Raw genomic sequence first — 15,820 nt, forward strand, 5'->3', positions numbered from 1 at the left:
CTGCTGGTCAGCACTTCTGTTCACCATATTTTCTGACCAGTGCACAGTTTATCTACAAGTAGAGTATTGGAAAAGTGCCTGGCCCCTAATGTGCAGTGGACAATTTAAATAAACCAATTATTTTTTGTTATCACCATTATGAAACCCTCATATTGTCAATGCATGTTATATTTTAATACTTCACATTCACAAACAAATGGTTAAATTGTCACAACCTGAAAAAGTATGAACCTGTTCCTATTCCCACTGCAGGAACTAGCAGCCTGTTGTAGAGCAGCCTGCACCTTTGTGCATGTTTCCTACTATAAGGCCCCTGTGGGACTCATTCAGGGCTGTTCAGGGGGGGAGAAAAACATTATTTTTATGGAGTAGGTGTTATGGTCTTGTTTGTCTGTTTCCTGTTTTATTTTAAAACAATCTTTTTATTTTATATCTTAAGTACAGATCCCTTAAATGGCTGAGCAACACATTCAACGCGTCACTTCCAGGGCAGTTTCTGAGTTGGTAGAGGTTTCACCTATTTCTGAGTCTGACCTGGGTCTTTAGTCCTGGTCCAGGGTCTTCCCAATCCCATATTAGCCAACGTTCTTCCTGCTCCTCAGTTAGATGGCATTCCTCACACTCCCTAGACTGACTCAGATTCTCCCTTCTTTCTTCTTTCTGAGTCCGAACCAGTCGATATCTTCTCTGTTCTTGAGTCTCAGTTGTCCAGTCTTTTCCCAAGTCACTAGACAGTCGCTGAGCTGGCCGATACCACGTCTGTTCCCTAAGTTGGCCTATGACCTTAACAGCCTAAAATCAACCAGTGACCTCCAGTCAGCTTTAGAGTTGGAAGGACGCCCTCTGCATAGTTGTCCTTTGCCACTGACCTCCATCTATCATCTGTCTGTGCTGTCTAATAGCTGTCTACTATTTAGATCTCAGCCTTCTGCATGTCCGTGCATGGTGCCCTGAACTCCAGCGTCTCTGTCACTAAGCACACACTGCTGCTCAATCCCCAGAAGATCCTTACTTTTGCTGCTGTTCCCTTGCTTGACCTCCAAAAGGGCTCCACCTTTCAAAGTTAGCCTCCTGAATGACTCTGCCTGCATAAATACAGTCCTCTTAGCCGCCCTGACTTCCAACTAAGTCTCCTGAGGAATGCCTTGAAGGTGCATACCTTTATAGGTGCACTTACTTAAAGCTGTCAAAAAATTACTTTACCTTGTGAGTCTACTTCTTTAAATATTTTATACCCACAAGTTCCTGCAGTGGAAAGGCTGTTAAGCAGTTTAACTGATGCTTGCTCCCCAGCTTCAAATGTTCCAGTCTTCTGTATATGACACTTCTCTGGGTCGCTGACTGTGTGACAAGTGCCAGGAATCACCTACTATCAAGTACAGAAAACAAGACGTAGACTAGCAACGATTTCAACCGACTGGCTTAAATGAAAGACACTTTCTCAGAGCATGTCCATCAAAAGCCCTCTAACAGTTTGCATTATGCTTAAAGTTCAAAATGTGGAGCCCTGAATAAAAATCATATCATCTGTGGATGCTGATGGCGTAGTAATGTGTGATTATTTACAACAACTGCTCAGTTTTTATTGACTTGACAAATTACTTAATACCCATATTCAAGGTCATTACTCACTCCTACTCACACACACAGAGTCCTGTTGGAAGTGGTGCTGAAGTGAGGGGAGATTGAATGTCAATGCAATGCCATCTTCATTAGTTAAACCCAGAAACAGCTCAGTGCTGAGTTCCCTCCTCAATATGACCGCAGATGCACGTCAACAGGTAAACCGCAGGAAACAAGATAAGACCACACCGTCTCACCCAGTTTGACCTACACACACACACGTGTTTGCCTGCATACATTGACATAGAGCATGTGTGGACATATATAGTTAGCTTATTATAGTCTGTATGTGTTTATCAACTTTTTAAAGCAGGAAACGCAAACAAATGCACAGCACATAAAATACTGATAAAACATCATATTAATGAACGAAAAGTTATTACACAAAAAGAGAACGCATGAGCTGCTGCATGCAATAACATGTTGTGGCAGTTGCTCCTTTACCTGGTAGTCTATTAGGAGGATACTCATGGATCTTTTAGGCTTGTTTTAGCCATAAAGGACATGATTCTCCCTCAAAAAGACAATTTTATTGGCCTTGCAACACATTAGCAGTTAACTACAGTATCAATAATACAATGGGCTATAACACCTCAGTCCAGTATGTGTGCTGGTGCTGTAGCAAACTCTCCTTTTGCTATACTTTTTAATGCTAGAAATATTTAACTAACATTGCTTTTTCACTGTGACTTTGGACTTTCTCACTTTGCTTTCTCTCCTCTGCGCTCATTTGTAAGCCGAGGAAAAGATTTGCCCATCACGGTATCCCTCCCAGGATTGGGAAAGTTTTGGTTTCCTGTCCAAATGATTAATCTTTCACATTATTTTGCAGAAAGAGTCATAACACCACAACACTACCTGTGGACCTAATTACACCACTGACAACTGTATCAATGCAACTCTCTGACTAGGGCAGTGCGAGCACAGGAGCCTCTGTCTTCGATCAGTATAAATTAAAAAGAAATCATCTAAATGGATTAGCGCAGCCCAGCATCAATATGAAATGCTGCTGCCGCTGATGATGATATAAAAGTTTGCTTTGTGTTTGTTTTGCTAAGTCTGTTGCACAAAACCAGCCTTTTACCATTAGAAACAGTTCACCTTTGTCCAGTGCAAATGAAATTTCTAACATTGTTAGCATACCCATAAGTGTGTTTTTAACATACTAAAAGACATTATTAGAGAAATGTTAAGTCATCAGTATTTTTCTCAACATACAAAAGATGTGCCTAATCTTTCTCCGAATGCTGGTGTTCAAAGCATTTCTTCTTAACTTATCAAAGCTGATGATACTGAAAAAGTTTTATTAAACATTAGCATCATATTATTAGACCTCCGATAATGTTGTCAAGCCAAAGGCTATTTTTTTCTCCAATTTCTAACACTGCACAGAGCGAGCAATTGCCATTCTGATCCACCCACTTAGGTGACACTGTTAAATGTGCTTTTCTGCTTCTTCAGATTCAGTATCCAGTTTCCAGTTTAAACTCTGTTTGCTGAATTACTCCAATAAAGCTTTTTACAGGGACTGTTGAAGATGAAGCAGTATGCTAGAGCTACAGGCAAGCCTCAGAGGGGTAGATGGGTCTCTCTGCCATTACACCAGCAAAACATTAGCTGGTGAGACGGATCAAACAACAGAAACTGTGGAGATCACAATGAAATTGGAGTAGATATAAATATAGAACCACAAGCAACATTGTAACCAAATGCATCTATTGACAGATTATGAGAGCTCTGAAAATGGAAAACTGAAAATGACATTCTCACAATGTAGCTAAATTTGGATTATAATCAAGGAGAGGAACTGGACCAAAGGTTCAATGACATAGTCCCACTCGCTCAACTGAAACACGACAGACTGATATATGCTGCATTCCACTATCACTTTGAGAACAGTTTGTACAAGCACACCAAGTATGTACAAGTATGATTCGTTTACAAGAGCTTTTAATGACTTAGAAGTTTTTTTTCCAAGCTCTATAATTTATCACTACTCTTGAACTCGCTGTACCTTATTCCAGCAGTTTGAACTGTGTAGCTGTGGATGATCAATGAACAAATGACTGATCTGTCAAGTGAAAGGCTTAGACTGTTATTTCAGTTCAAGTCTAGAGTGTATCCCTGAAACTTTGCTTTGAACTGAGAGCTCGGCTCATGTAAAGTTCTTCAGCTCACCATATTCAACCTGAAAGTTTTGTTATTCTGAATGAATCATTTGCAACTCAGCCATCTGGGTGGAATAATTCTTTTTATAAATCATTGCACACATTGGCCACTTTATTAGGTACACCTTGCTAGTGTCTGGTTTGACACCCTTTTCCCTTCAGAGCTGCCTTACTCTGTTTTCCTCTGGAATTTATATATTTTTTATGATTGTGATTCTGATTAATTGTTTGGGGCACAGATTTAACAAGAGGCTGGATACGTTCCTCAGAGATTTTGGTTTATATTGATATGATAGATCACACAGTTACTGCACATTCATTATGCAAATCTCTCATTCAACAATCCATCACAGTTCCACCACTTGTCAAACATGTTGTATTGGATTGAGATCTGGTAATTGTAGAAGTCATTTGAGTACAGTGAAGTCGCTACCAAACGGCTTTCAATAAACCAGTTTGAGATGATCTGAGCTTTGAGCATGTTATTCTCCTGTCAGTAGACATCAGAAGATGGCTTCACTGTGGTCTTAAACGGATAGGCATGGTGAGCAACTATGTGGTGTTCAAACGATGCTCAGTTGGTACTAATAGGCCCAAAACGTGCTAAGAAAATATCCCCCACCCCATTACATCACCAGCTGCCTGAATCATTGATAAAAGCCAGGATGGATTCATGTTTTCATGTTGGTTACACCAGATTCTGACCCTATAATCAAAATAGTAGAAATCAATACTCATGAGACCAGACAGTGTTTTCCCTTTTTTTTAATGTCCAGTTTTCATGAGCTTGTGTGAACTGTAGCCTCAGTTCGCTGCTCTTAGATGACAGGAGTGCCACCTGGTGTGCTCTTTTGATGCTGTAGCCCATCTACTCCAAGGCTCAACATATTGTGCATCTAGAGATGCTCTTCTGCATAACTTAGTTGCAACCATTGCTTGAGTTACTGTTGCCTTCCCACCAGCTCACAGCAGTCTGACCATTCTCCTCTGTCCTCCAGCATCAATGAGACAAATATTTTCTCTTCTTCAGAGCATTCTCAAGTGATGGTTTCTTCAGGAAAATCCCAGTAGAGTTCAGTAGTTTCAGAAATACTCAAACCAGCCTCTCACACCAACAACCATGCCGTGTTCAAAGTCACTGAAATCCCCTTTCTTCCCCATTCTGATGCTTGGTTTGAACATGTCTTCACCATTTCTACGTGCCTAAAGGACTGAGTAGCTGCCATGATAGATATTTGCAGTGTACAGTACCTAATTAAGTGGCTGGTGAGTGTCTTGCATTGCAAGTAAAAATAAAAGCAGTTTTGCTAATGTTCTTTTTACATGATATTATAAAGGCTGTGACAGAGCATTATGCTCCAGAGAAGTCGATAGTTAAACGACACATGGAGCTCGGGTGCAGACTGAACATGCTGAATTGTCCATCGGAGCTTAATGTCTCTGGCAGCCACACCACTTCATTGCTATTCATTCCAAGGTCTCTCCTTCCTGTCTTTCACTTAAACGTACAACACGCAGTGATCACTGCTTTCACACCTGCCCTGATTGTAAAAAAAAAATGCTTACCCTTATAAGCTGTCTCTTGACAGTAGTAGCAGGTCAAATTGCCAGAGTGGGTGTTTTTGCAGCAATTATACCAAGTACATTATATTCACATTATCCTGCTGCCACAAGCACTTTGGGTTAAGGTTGGACACTGAGCATCTTGTCTGCTCTGCAAGGCAGTGTTATTCACACCGATGAATGCAGATGAGTGTGGTGCAAAGTCCTGAAATTTGGAGAAGCTGTGCTGCACCGGATGTGGCATTCTGTGTTGGGAAAACAGTGATGCTGAGCTGTAACAAGACTCTAGGATCTATGTGTCTATGTGGCAGCGTGTATCCTCTGCTGTGCTGTGCTGGACACGACGATTTTTTTTAAGAGCAATTGACAGGCAGTTGCTGCAGAGATACCAATAATAATATAGAAAGAAAACAACACCCAGTCAATTAGTGATCCATGCCCCTGGATGTATTATGCAAACATAACCAGCATCACAGAGGGGTGATCAATCATGTTTGTTTGTCCACAGCTAACATCGGCTCCAGAGAGAAAGCTGAGACCAGAGCACCATGGACATTCACTTTGATAAATGCATTTTTTTAGGGTATTGTTTCTTTATTTTGATTGATGGCAGTGAGAAGTGACAATAAACATGGGGAGATGGAGAGGGAGATGACATATTGCACAAGTCCTTGGTTGGATTTGAACCAGGACTTAGTAGTTGGTACATACTTAGACCGCTAACCCCTGAGGGCAAGCCTACATAGCATACATGCAGTTTGTACAACCAAATACCAAAGCGTGTTCATTGTGTTGTGTGTATTTTTGACACATTAGGTGATGCTGGCAGCATCAGAGGTGAACAGGTGTGTTTTGTGGAATGAATGAAGACATGACATAGATTTATGATTCCAGTCTGCAGCTGACCATTACACTGAAGGCCACTGCTGCCCACTGTGGGTGGGTGCTTGTGTGGACCTTGACATGACCAGAAGCTAAAAATAGAAAAAGAGAATAAACAGGCTGCTGCTATGGTGTGTTTCCTCCCTCTTATTGACAAACACACACACACACACACACACACACACACACACACACACACACACACAAATAAAACGAAGCACGCACCAGACGCTGTCGCACCCACACGCACAAGCACATTTGAGCACTGTGTCACGGCATGCTTACAAAGTCTCCGGGCTCACATTTTTGCAGCCTCACATCGAGCCATCCAAAAACCTTTCTTAAAGTTCAACTTTGAACTTTGCAGAATAATAAATGACAAAAATGGAAAATTACATTACATTCAAGCTGTCAAAGCAAGGATCAAGAAGCAGTAAAAAAAGAGAAAGCAGATTTTTTTAACCTTATCCACCCATGTGGGGTTTTTTCTATCGCAAATATTCAAATCCATGACAGCTTCCTATAATAGAAAGGTGTTCCAAACTGATTGAATGCTTATTATTGCAATTTAAGTGGATTTGACTTTTGCTCTCCCACTCCTGCAGAAGCTGACGGTAAATTACAGCATCCATATTTCCTCTCTCTTTCACCTTGCACACACACACACACGCCTATTTAACATTTTCTTTTTTAAGATCAGCCCATGTGCTTCCTTCTTATGTGAAACACTCACACTTTCAGAACCCAGTACAGTAAAAGGAAGCTGAAAAATCATTGGTGTGGTGCTCCTCGGTGTATCTGTCTAATGAGTGTGTGACGAACGGGCGATGATGTGTCTCTCTTATGTGCTGACAGCGTCAGAGGCAGGAGCTGTGGGGTGCAAGTGTGTCCACGGTGTTGTTTGGATGATGGAGTGGACACATTTTATGACAAACTGAAAAGGGAAAATACAGCAGGCAGTGACAGCTCATGGATGAGACAGCCGGTGCAGTCAGTCAACTTCTCTTTGGTCGGAGATTGATAAGAATGTTATAGAGAGAGCAGGTAGGGGGGAAGGAGGCCAAGTACTTTCTTTTGAATTCGCCATGAGCCCACTATCACGCTCAAACTGTGCGAGGAAATCTGACGACTACAGACGCCCAAGGTTAATTGGCCAAACAAGTGATTCAATCATTCAGCGGTAACAAAGCAGCAATGCTGGTTATCTAAATATCCAAGCCTATCTGGCTCTGTGGCCCAAAGTGTTTCTTCAGCATGATGCTACAATTTGGGTTGCTAAGGCAACAGCCCACACAAGCACAAATGCCCACATAGTACACAGGAATGAGAAGAAGAAAACGGTCCAAAGAAAAACATTTTATAGTCTTTGTAACCTGTTGGAAAGTTGGTAATTATAGATATCAAGCTGGTAACTAGAATTATTACACCCACATGGTGGGATGGATGCAGGCTGCCTTCAACTCCCTGGAGTACCCGCGCATGCAGGTGGTGTTAGCACAGGGCTGGAAGCATCTACAGCAAGTACACATTACTGCACGCAACACAAATCACTGCTGTAGAAGCTGCACAATGTTGCCCTGTTGCGCTACCTTACGTGGGATAACTGATTGGCTGCCAGTTTCGCAATAATTAATGAAAGGGGACACAGTCGATTACTCTTAATCATTATTCGGTACCCTCATTAACAACCTTTGTCATCAGCAGTTTTCTTGTCAACAGCAGAATATTTTACATCTGTCACTTAGGGGTCATAGTCATGCTTCACTGCAGCAGACCTGAGGCCTGTCATATTAATACACCCCTGATAACAAGGGGTTAAATGAATACATCTTTAAATCATTACCTGATTAAGTGGTAAACACTTTTATTGGGGTGTAAAATAATAGCTTCTTTGCATTTGTAGACTCGCACAAATCCTGCAATCCTCTTGCCATCTTTTAAAAAAACAGTCCCAAAGCAAATGCAGCTTAGTCTATGCACTAGACCGCCAGATTGCTGAGGTCACATTCAAACAACTAATCGGGGTGATACGTGATTGCCATGACTGTGCTGTGGGAATGTACAAAATCTGTGAAGACCACCAAAACAATACTGACCTTCAAACATTGTGCCCACACAGTTAAGAAATAGTATAGGCTACATGGACACCAGGCTCTCTTTAGTCAGTGCAGCAGTATTGATCAATTGTCACTCGAAGGAAAGAACATGGCAGAGAAATTGATTACATATATGCATCGTATAATCAAATTTCTGGAAAAGTGCTTAGCTAAGGGGGAAATGTTCAGTTGACACATGAGTAGACTCTATAAGAAAATATCACCGCAGCACTGGACAATATTCCTGTGCACTGAGAGAGCGAGAGATGGAGAAACGGGAGCAATCTGGTGTATAATGCCAAATACATGTGAGATTTTAGCTGTTTTCCTTACAATAGGTGGCCGCCATGCTAGCGTGTGAGTGACCGAAAGTAGTTTGGTAAAATGTAAAAACTGCTCTCCTGAGAAATTTTGTTGAAGATTATTCACAGCAGATAATCCAACTTCAAATCTCCACCGAAACAGGAAATACAGCGCAATATTTACAGTCACACCTACGGCAAGGAGTGCACCTATCCTTTGCTACCAACACTTTACGCACAGCAAGGATAGGCCAGTGGTGTATTATATACTCTATAGACGTATTGTAAAGATTTTGCTTTTGATTTGCCGTGCGTGACTGCTCTTGTAGGATAATATGATCAGGATTTCGCTCAGTAACTTTAAAAATCTCTCCTCTCCGTGATTAGAAATCGAACACTTACTGAACATTTTGTTCTATTTCAGAAAAATAATATTCCGCCCGCTTGTGATTTGGTTTCACCTCTAGGATGTGGTGCAGCCCATGTGCGCCCCTCTGCTCCTCCTTATGTAGTATACAGCGGGACACTCCGCAGTTCGCTTATCCCGTTCCTTCTCGTTGCCTTTTACGCGCTCTACGTCTGCAGTTACAGTGATTCAGAGCCCCTGTCTTCAAGCTTTTGGATGAAGGCGCAGGACTCATTTCCTCGGCGTTCCCATGGCGAAACGATACTGTCCGTTCTCCCGATGAACATTTTCAGAGGAAGACGTTGACGCTTTTTTCTTCTCTTTTCGACTCATTTTCACACAAAATGTGGGGCGCGCGTTCTCTGCGCGGCGGAGTGCTTCCTACAGCAATAGCCGCTTGACTGAAGGGGAGATCCCGACTCCCTTTTCGTCCTCTGCTCCCTCAGGAACAAGAGGAGTTTGCATGCAAAAGGTGGTTTGTCAAGGCAAGGTGAGACTCATTTTTACAACATATATTCTGCTGTTTTTCTTTTTTTTTTCTTTTGTTTTCTTTTTTTAAACTCTACTTTGAAGTGAGTCGAAAACGAATGTGCGCTACCAGAGCAGCAGGGATTGTTAGACTGGTTTAGATTGAAGGTAGGTGGTGGACTGAACACAGATAAGAAAAAACAGCAGTGTAACAGGTATGCGATTATACTACAGTTATATTATCCGCGCGATTTCGCTGTGCATGCCCCTCTTATACACATCCATGTAGATCTTAAAATTGGCTTCCTAGTGGCAAATTCGTGATACAGATAATACGGCAGTTGGGGATGTAACTAAAAACTGTTGCATCCAGGAGTACTCCCATCATTCCCTGCTACATAGACTTATTTCTCATTATTTTTTATGTTTTTAATTTATTTTTTAAACCCTTGTGCGGCTAATTAGTAAAAGGGATATATTTACAACTTTTAATTATAAAATATTGAATTTTATACATATATATATATATATACATCCCAGTCAAAATAGTTTTCCTTAGTAGCTTTTTGTTTATGTGCAGGGAGTTAAATTTTACTGAAAAAATATGACTCTAATGATATATGATAATGAGAAGTTAAAAATTGTTGCCTCACATGCCTCCAGATTGGTGCATCTAAACAATAATGGCACATGACCCATTTGGGGTGCCACAGAAAGTAGCAGGAGTTCATTTCCTTACTACAACGCTGCTGGAGTGGAATGCAAAGCAAAGCAGCCATATTGACAAAATCATTGATTCTGCCTAACACCATAGAAATGTGGGATCAATAACGCTGCACGGCTGATGCTATTTTTTGACAATATGAAGTAACAGGTTCCCAACTGAAGAGATCGCATTTGTTTTCTAATTTTGGAGGTGAAATGTGTCTCTTTTGATGCTGCAATTGATTTAACTAATGTGCCATCAGTCACTCACTCATCTCACACCCTCTCTCTTTTGTTTTCTCAGCCATGGAGGGACTTGCCTAAAGACGAGCCAACATAACCGACATAAGAGCTTTAAATTATTTTCCCATATTTCGGGGGGGTGAGGAGGTCAGTTTAACATCTTCCCAGAAGTCTCCTTTTCCATCACCATGGCTGAGAAACTCGGACCAATCGGAGTTAAGCCAATCAACATCCGAACTGCTCCCTCGCTTCCCCCTGAGCCCATCGACATAATCCGCACCAAAGCCCGCTCCCGCAGAGTCCGCCTTAACGTCGGGGGTCTGAACCATGAAGTCCTGTGGCGGACCCTGGATCGGCTACCCAGGACCCGGCTTGGCAAGCTTCGAGAGTGCAACAGCCACGAGTCCCTGATGGAAATCTGTGACGACTACAGCCTGAACGAGAACGAATACTTCTTCGATCGGCACCCGGGGGCCTTCACCTCCATTTTGAACTTTTACCGCACAGGCAAGTTGCACATGATGGAGGAGATGTGCGCCCTGTCGTTTGGCCAGGAGTTAGACTACTGGGGTATTGATGAGATCTACCTGGAGTCTTGCTGCCAGGCCCGTTACCACCAGAAAAAAGAGCAGATGAATGAGGAACTGCGGAGGGAGGCAGAGACAATGAGGGAGAGGGAGGGAGAGGGAGAGTTTGATAACACCTGCTGCCCGGACAAGAGGAAGAAACTGTGGGATCTCCTGGAGAAACCCAACTCCTCAGTGGCTGCCAAGGTAGGAAACCCAAACTGGAAGTGCGATCACACCGTCTCACATTTCATGTTCACATTCAAAGCTGAACATGCTCCCTGGATCACAACACATTGCAGACATGGTTATCAAAGGCCAGATCTATCCTGTAAAAACAAAAATACTGATGAGTTCATCGGTTTGAAATGTAGTGAAAGCTGCTGTCTTTGGATAACAATTTGTACGGATGGAGGAAAAGCAGAATATAGGGATGAAAAATCATCCTTAAGTAAAAACGCACAGTTCTAGTATGAGTGGGAATCACTGAACTAGAAAGAGTTTGACTTCATTTGCTTTGATGAAATAATCGGTAGAAGTGTCAGCTTCTGGTCTGGCTTTCTTTGCCTGGATAAAATAGACCACATCTGTTCATGGCTTGTAAAACGGTACATTTCTTGGACAGAGTGGTACAAGTATATATTCTCATGTGGCTCTATTATGCATAAGTCTTACTGATTAGATGTACTTCTTTCTCAGTCAAACTGTGAGTCAGGAAAATGTCATAAGGTGCTTGCATACGTATCGATAAATATAGTTTCTATAGCCCTGTTTTATAAATACTTGTATATAAATAAAGGCATCTTTATTTGGTGTGACTGAGGGCTGAGGTAGTCATCGGTGCAGCTGCTACCCACCTTTCCACATGTTTAGAAAAATGCTGCATCAGTCGCATACAGCCCCGTGTTCATTCATGCCCCGAATCAACATGATAAATACTACAGACATCAAGTGACTGTCTTGCCATGTTGTCATGGCTGCTCCTTGTAAAACGATGACATCTCCTCCTCCTCCACCTTCTCATTCCACCCTCACTCAGTCCTCAGTTAGGATGGTCAGCCTTGATGAAATCCAATCACTGATAATTTAGTATCCTGATCCCATCATCAAGCAGTGCAGGCGGGGCAGGGCTCATCGGGATTATATTCCACGTCAGAGGATCATAAACACAGGGACCTGCGTGCGTGACCCAAGAAACATCATCCCCGTCGGATGTACTGTACAGTGCACGTTGGATGATGCATTGTTCTGAGCCCTTTTCCATTAAAGCAAAAGCTGTTTCACTTCGACTGGGACAGTTTGGAATTCGTGCTCGATTCAATTTTAGACCCCCGGTGCTAAAATTATGGTGCAATATTCAGCTTTGAAATGGCAAAAAATGGTAATGACTCTCAATGCATAAAGTTCAGCTCATTTTACAGGCTGCTATAGATGTTTTATTTTTCTCCTGCCTTCCTGTATTATATCCATATAGCTTGTTTACCCACACATCAACTAGTGATATGTGACTGACGAGGACCCCGCCTCACCTCGATGATTGATTTCATCCTCAACGGGGGAAGCTTTATATCACCTAAGTTAATTAAAGAGCTGGCAATATTTAATTTAAGGCAAACCTTGGTGATAGCAGTGTAGTAACTTGATATGTGTGTGGATTTTAAACTGATAAGTCCAAGTATAGTCCCTTAGTCAGACACGTCTACGTATTGCTGACCTGTACACTATTGCACGGGGAAAGCCTGTGAAACCTGAAAGGGAAATTCCTCCCTAATTCAAATGGCACTGACGTTCTGCAGACTGCTTTGCAAGACGAGCTTGAATGTGACTCTAATGCCTCGGCTTTGTGATTTCACTAAGGTTATCTGCAGTTGAAAGTACATTTGGAAATAACCTGCCAGGGCTGCTGGACTGTCAGATGGCAGCTCCCTGAGGTCAGGGAAGCCTTTTATGGGGCACATATTGTACGTGCCTTGAAAGCCCTTTACCAGGGAAATGCCATTACAAGCCTGGTACACAGCAATGTGCTTTTATTCAAAGCAATATGAGCCCTTTGTCAAATGCAATCACAGAGTCTTACGGCATAGAATATACACCTTCCCTTCACTCTCTTTGTTTTTCTGTAAAGCAGGCTTAATGAGATTTACGAGGAACCCAGTCTGACACTTAATGCTACCGCTGGCCTGCTCTGCCCTTAAATAAAGGTAACGCATAAGAGGGCCGACCTTTTCAGAAGGGTCCATCAATTTAGGATTTCATTCTTTCAGGATTTCATTCATGCTTTGGGAGCACTGGCAGAGGAAGGGAAAAGGCAGAAGCCTAGCACACACTGCACCAAAACAGAAAAAAAAGGTGCTTAGAGAGAGCCACAAGTGAAGGGAGAGCTGCGGTGGACAAGATAGTGGCAAAGGAAAGCCCTGAGAGAGAGAGAGTGATGTAAGAGATGAAGTCATGTAAGTTACGCCTCAGGATGCTGAGCTGGATCTTTGCAAATCTTTCTCAGTGAATTATGAATGGTCCAAAGAAAGAGAACACTCTGCAGTGCGGTGGCTTCTTAATGTTGCTGTGACTTTTGGTTTAGTGCCCTCTCGCGTGGGTGGGTGGGACGGGAGGGCACTGTCGGGTGTTTGGCGTGCGAGAATTTCATGTAGAAGAAAAGATCTTCCAGGCTCGTGCACTGTAGTGCGAGTTGAATTAAATCACACATGTAAGGGACAGATTTCGTAAACGGTGTGTGAGCGCTCGTAGTTGTGGTTAGCTTTATGGGGAGTTACAAAAAGTTGCGCTGTTTTCTAAACAGAGGTGCAGTCGGTACATTTTAATATCAAGCGCAAAAAATTAAAAGAACCTGTTTGTAAATGTTAATATTGTTTAGTAAATCAGTATAGATGCAAATAATAGAGTTTCCACCTCTTACATAAAATGCTGTCACTGCACTCTCTTTGTAAATACAAACACAAACACACACGTATATACATTTTTTATATTATCTCTACTTGTCAGTTAGATACTGTATATAATAATTTAGTGGCAGTTGTGCTCTGAAAAATAAAACCTAAGATGGTGTTTGCATCTTTTCCCTCCTTGAGGCTATAATTTCTTGTAATCCGGTAGAACGTGTCATCCTTGATATTGAGCCAGAAGGACTTAGTGCTGCCCCGACCTTTTTTGTTTATAATGAGTCATGGGTATAGTTCTACAGCAAATATTCTTAACACTAGCTTGCACAAGGAAGTCGTATTAAAATGGCTGGATTGCTTTGGGAAATATGAATTTATTTTTGCCTTGATGTCTCTCTGTGTAAATGCACTTTAACAGTCATGATGCCAAGATGGCAAATGTAACTTGTGCATGCAGTTTGTAACCTGCCTGTGTTTTTCCACTTGAAGTGTTTTTTGTCAGTGAGATGGAAAATGTGATTAGATGGCTCCAATACATTTGTTTCTGCCTTCAAATAAACACAATGGTATGCAAAAAAAAAAACCCAAACCAAATCGTGTAATAAGTATCACGATGTTAACGAACAGTTGCTACAGATCTTAGCGGTTTAGTCAATATTAAAAATTATTGTTATTAGTCGTGACATGGGTGCATACAGTGCTCAGTTTTAATAGTGCAGTATGCAAGAGCAGCATCTTTTCTTAATCTTGATTTGTTTCATGCAGTGCTTGCAGTTAAACCTTTTAGAATATTAATAATGTAATGCACAGTATTAGAGCTTTAATACACCAGTGACTCTAAAAGAGAAAGTCTATATGGGCAGCCCCGGAAAAATAATAGCAGAGGATTCAGAGCATTTTAAAGAGATCAGTGTTTCTTTCTGTTCCCCCACCCTCCCTACCCAGCCAGCCAGCCAGCCACCCACACACACACATACACACACACACACAGGCCATGTCCAGCCCTATGCTTGCTCCTAATGTGGATGTGCAACATTACTCTCCCCTTTATCTAATAAGCTAGTCTAGCTAGTGGAAATGGTAAGCAGTGGGACTGCATGGGCGCAGCCTTGTGCTGTTTGGTCCTCCCACGCTTGGAAGCAGCCAAAGTCGGTCCACTGTTGATGATGATGATGATGACACCGTATAAGGAAGCTGTAACAAAATACCTTACTGTAACACGCATCCTAAATGTCACTGTGTGAATGTCAGTGTTGTCATAATCATCCGTCTCAATGTGGTGCGCTAAATCCACAGTACACACTGCCTGTTTGGCTTTGTTGGCTCATTTATAGAATCGCATATAGAACGGGACATGTGAGACTGCAGAAGTGACAATATTAATGCGTAGCTTTGGATGTGATAGGAGCAAATTCAATTAGCATACTGTTGTGGCACGACTCCACGGCGTTTGATGCCGCCCGTTGTTTCACATCAGTGCAGACAACCCCTTCCCGTCCATCCATCTGTTTCCTTCCAGGCTTTTATAGCACTGAAGTGAGCATTTGGCCTTGTGTGTACATCGATGGAGTTTCTGATATTGCCTGAGTCAAAGATGAGTGGAGACGGGGAAAGGAAAAATGAGCGTGGCCTTTCGTCAGCATTAAGTCAAACGTTCTCTGTGTCAGATTCAAGCAGCAGGTGGACCCGCTAATCCGTCTTCCATAATCATTCTTTCATCTCTGCCTGACTCGTGGTCTGTTCTCAGAAGTTTAAATATATAAGTGCTGGCATATTATTGACAAAAACTCAGCTTGTTGGGGAAATATGTGCGTTCTAGCTACTTTTTACCTATGTTGTGAAAAGCCTCTCCGATTGATACCGACCTTGACTTTGCAAATACTATTTTTGTCTCCAAGTTT

General features: G+C 42.1%; 2 protein-coding genes across 2 annotated transcripts in view; one reads left to right on the top strand and one right to left on the bottom strand.

Moving 5' to 3' along the window:
- Positions 1-9,194, bottom strand: part of trpa1b (transient receptor potential cation channel, subfamily A, member 1b) — a 43,736-nt gene extending 34,542 nt beyond the window's left edge. Inside the window, exon 1 of the mRNA XM_080864764.1 lies at positions 9,096-9,194. The gene's annotated coding sequence lies outside the window, so the exon portion shown is untranslated. The remainder of the gene's footprint in view (positions 1-9,095) is intronic.
- A 196-nt stretch (positions 9,195-9,390) lies between these two features.
- kcnb2b (potassium voltage-gated channel subfamily B member 2b) overlaps positions 9,391-15,820 on the top strand; it is a 96,101-nt gene continuing 89,671 nt past the window's right edge. The window contains exons 1-2 of the mRNA XM_080864765.1: positions 9,391-9,530; positions 10,518-11,229. Of these exons, the coding sequence (XP_080720891.1) occupies positions 10,645-11,229 (585 nt within the window). The 5' untranslated portion in view covers positions 9,391-9,530; positions 10,518-10,644. The remainder of the gene's footprint in view (positions 9,531-10,517; positions 11,230-15,820) is intronic.

This window comes from Rhamphochromis sp. 'chilingali', assembly GCF_963969265.1.
Source record: "Rhamphochromis sp. 'chilingali' genome assembly, chromosome: 18".
Taxonomy (NCBI): Eukaryota; Metazoa; Chordata; class Actinopteri; order Cichliformes; family Cichlidae; genus Rhamphochromis; species Rhamphochromis sp. 'chilingali'.